Here is a 3,842-nt window from a genome sequence, read left to right on the forward strand (position 1 = left end):
TAAGGGCCAGCCATGGCTTCATTTGCTGTCTGTTCTATGGTTTGACTTTTTTTCTACTTTCTTAATTTTTAAAGAGACTTTATTGAGCAAGTTGAAGGAATTGCTTCCTTCTCTATGGTCAAAACACAAGTGGCCCTAAGAAAAGAATGATAGAGACTAAAAGAGAGAGGTAGTTTTAGCAAAACGCATACTCGATGTTATAGAATATTCTTCATATTATTCATCAATGCTAAACGAAGGAGTGAGGAATTCGTGGATGTGGTCATAATAATTAGGCTTAGCCCAAGCCTACATTAGTTCCCAGTTATATTTAATTTGGGCATCAGCGTAGATTTTGACTTTTTCTTTTTTTTTTTCATGTGCATGTGTTGTATTTAGCCCTTAAAGTTGGGTCCATTGAGTTTAGATTAGGTTAGGGATGAAATGGATTGTCATAGGATGGAGTCAGATCTGATATGATTGGATATGACCGAGTGTGATATGGTTAATCGGATATAACTCGATATGATCAAGTGACAATGTTTAGGTTTGATTGGGGATAATTTGGTGTGATGTGACCAAGTATAATTGGGTAGCTAGTGTTAGGATAGATAGGTTTGTGTTAGGTCATATCAGGTAGATCAGGCGTAAGATTGGGTTAGAGTGTGTGGGATGAGGCTAGATCGGCTAGAACTGGGTCGGATCGAGTAAATTGGGTTTGAGATTGGCTTGGAGAGGATGGGATCACGTTGGATTGGCTAGTTTTAGACTAGAATTAGATTGGATGCAACCTTTACAATTTGGATTGGTGGATTGAGGTGATTGTTTCATGTAGATCATCTCATCGAGATGGCCATGGGAAAAGGTATTCTTAACATCCAGTTATTTAATAGGCCATCCACTATGGATTCCAAGAGATTTAAAACAATTCAATTTGTAATATGTTTGACTATTATAAATGTGCCCTCATAGTCAACACATTTTTATCGGCAAAACCCTTGGCGACAAGCTAGGCTTTATAGCAATCAATAGTGCTATCAGATCTTTATTAAATCCTAGAGATCGATTTGAGCCCAATAACACAATAATCAAATGGAGGGAGTACTGGTACCCAGGTTCTATTGGCTACTAGTGAATTGCATTCATCACATATAGCATAAGAAATTTCACATTAAATATGTGGAAGAGATTAACTATGTAAACATTGAAGAAGCCGCATTTTGTTACTAAACTTTCACAGCTGCGCCTCAGCTTTTGACAGACCCTGAATTGAAATGAACAGCTTTGCGCCGATCTCCTTTTCCAATTCTACAATGTTGTTCCACATGATTATCACATGGCATAGAACATAAAACAAGAATGTTATTATGCACAAGAGTAGTACATCTGTAGATTGTTCCATTAATTCTAGTGATAGTAAGTAGCAACCACCTTGCTGGCTATTTTAGTCACCTGCAGCTCATTTCCTATCTCCATTATTATCTATATCTACTATCATCTATCAACATCCAAGGACTTTTTTAAAGCAAATATCGATTAATTTTAACAAAGTACATCATTAGCTACATATTTTGATAATGTCTGCCGCACTTTTCTTTCAATGTTTTCGACAGTTTTCTTACATTTTGGTCTTAAGCATGTCATCAACAGCATTAAGCTGGCTTGACCATTTCCCACTTGAGATATATTTACAGATCATCCACTGCACAATGACCATGGACTACATATCTTCTTATACTTAAGAGGTAATACAATGAAGAGACGTAATGCACCATAAACAAACTGAGAGAAATGAGATAATAATCAGAGAGCACATATCAAACATTTTACAATCATTTTAGCAATATGAGTTCTTTTCTTCTAGTCTGACAGCCTACAGCAGAACGATGCCAACGAAGTAAATGGTGAACAGTAAAGGAGTCGGGATCTTCTCACTGACATCTTTAATCCGAGGCAGTTGCCTCCCAGCATTTTTTGTGATGGCAGCCAGTGCAGGGGATCCTAAAGAAGCAGCCAAAATTTTGTTTGCAAAAACAATGTGCAAGTCTTTCCTGATCCATTCCATGATTAATGTATAGAACTCTTCCCGTTTTATTGCTTCAATTCCTTGGGAGCGGCATGCCTGCATTCATTACCAAACCAACAAAAAACCCGGGATCACATAATAAAAGGAATGCTGCAGTTGTGGCAGTTAGTGTTTTACAGTTGAGTGGATATCCGCTCAGATCTGATCACATCTACATTGGATGATAGAGATCTTAAGCCGATGATGTGAGCTATTGGATATGATTTACAATCTCTAAACTACTAATACACCAAAAATTATATGATCATATGATTCAAAGGCTTCCTACTTATGTATCAACTGATCAAGAGATATGTATAACTTAATTTTATTTATACAGTCTAATTTCTTGGTCTCTTAATATATAAACTGAGAATCTTCAAATTATATGATTTTTGATATATAAATAATTTAGAGATAGTTGATCACATTTATTGGCTTAAATTTTGGATATGGGATCTCTATCGTTTGGTGTAGATCTTTCTAGATCTTAGTGGAGATCTTTTCGAGTGTAGCCTAGTCTAGCTCATACATACATACATATATGCCAATATATACTAATCTGAAAATTTATTATATATGCATATATGTATGTGTGTGTGTATATATATATGTATGTATGTTTGTACCTATGTACATATTTATACATGCAGATAGGCGCTAGTGTGAAAATTGGAGAAGGAATACCTCTATTTTATCAGCCACTTCTATCATAGAAGGAGGTTCCTTATGAGGACTAAGGAATTGCTTGTTCACAGAACTGTGATGAAATTACCACAATGTGCTGGTTAAATCACTGGGAAGAAAAGTTCTCAATAGCAGTAAAAATTACAGGTAGCAAAAGCAAAAAGTCCCTCACTTATAAACCCGCAAGGTTGCAGCATGGAGATCATTCAATGACAAGGATCTCTTCTCTTTATCAGCGAAATCATTAAAAACCTTATTGCATATTATTCGCACATGCCACCTTCCTGAAATATATTGGACAAAAGGAATGATATCTAGTTAATAAAATACAATGTAAAATCCCAGGATTTATGCCAAGATGTAAATTGATATGCAGAAGAAGCCCAAGAAAATAAGCACCTAACATTATGAACACTATTTTCTCCTTGGTGTTGTATGAAAACAATTTGATATGTCCCTTTCTTGCATTGCACCCATAACAGGACTTCTGTTGAGTAATGATGTATCCAAAAGATATTTCCTCCAATACTACTTATTTTACAGAATGGCAAAAGAACACGACCAAATTAGTGGCATTTCAATAATAACAACAAGAAGGAAAGGACTTGCCTTGAGCTCTGTCCCATAGATATTGGAGTATATCAGCCATGGCAAAGCTTGGATGCCTCCAGCTATCTCTCTCTCCTGATGTAAATGGGAAAGTGGAGGTCTATATAAACTAGGAGATGGGAACAACGAGGCCTTGGTATTAATGTTCATCTCTTTATGTAAAGCGCTTGGCATCTGCTCTTGGAGGCGTGGATTGCAGGGGAGGCATCCTGGAAGCAACTACGAGAGCAATCCTTGCTCCTCTAGTCGGCAACCTTTGTTTCGAATCCCTCCAAAAACAGTTATCTACGGTTGCAACGGAAATAAAAAAAAGTTTTCTACTACGTCTTCTGAAACAAAATGGGTCTATTTCTTTTTTTTTAATGTTTCACTTCTACAGTAATGCTATTGTAGTGAATAATGACTATTCGGGATTAGCACGATTTCTAATCCTATTTTAATGTTTCAAACTTGATTGTTGGCTATAAAGGCCATTTTTTAATCAGATCTGCTTGAATTAGGC

At 36.3% G+C, this 3,842-nt stretch overlaps 1 protein-coding gene across 1 annotated transcript; it reads right to left on the reverse strand.

Moving 5' to 3' along the window:
• Positions 1 to 1,510: 1,510 nt before the first annotated feature.
• On the reverse strand, positions 1,511 to 3,456 carry LOC105033223 (uncharacterized). The gene is made up of 4 exons (XM_073245947.1): positions 3,341 to 3,456; positions 2,904 to 3,015; positions 2,732 to 2,804; positions 1,511 to 2,101 (listed from the first exon to the last, which is right to left on the reverse strand). The coding sequence occupies exons 1-4, from the start codon at positions 3,378 to 3,380 to the stop codon at positions 1,853 to 1,855; spliced, it is 474 nt and encodes a 157-aa protein (XP_073102048.1). The 5' UTR covers positions 3,381 to 3,456; the 3' UTR covers positions 1,511 to 1,852.
• Positions 3,457 to 3,842: the final 386 nt, after the last annotated feature.

Source organism: Elaeis guineensis, chromosome 11, assembly GCF_000442705.2.
Source record: "Elaeis guineensis isolate ETL-2024a chromosome 11, EG11, whole genome shotgun sequence".
NCBI lineage: Eukaryota > Viridiplantae > Streptophyta > Magnoliopsida > Arecales > Arecaceae > Elaeis > Elaeis guineensis.

Bases quoted from the DNA above. Each gene is read 5' to 3' on its own strand.
- LOC105033223 (XM_073245947.1), bottom strand. From the start codon at position 3,380: ATGGCTGATATACTCCAATATCTATGGGACAGAGCTCAAG. The intron at 3,016-3,340 runs GCAAGTCCTTTC...AATATATTTCAG, and splicing joins TCTATGGGACAGAGCTCAAG to GAAGGTGGCATGTGCGAATA. The intron at 2,102-2,731 runs GTATTCCTTCTC...TAATGAATGCAG, and splicing joins AAGTGGCTGATAAAATAGAG to GCATGCCGCTCCCAAGGAAT.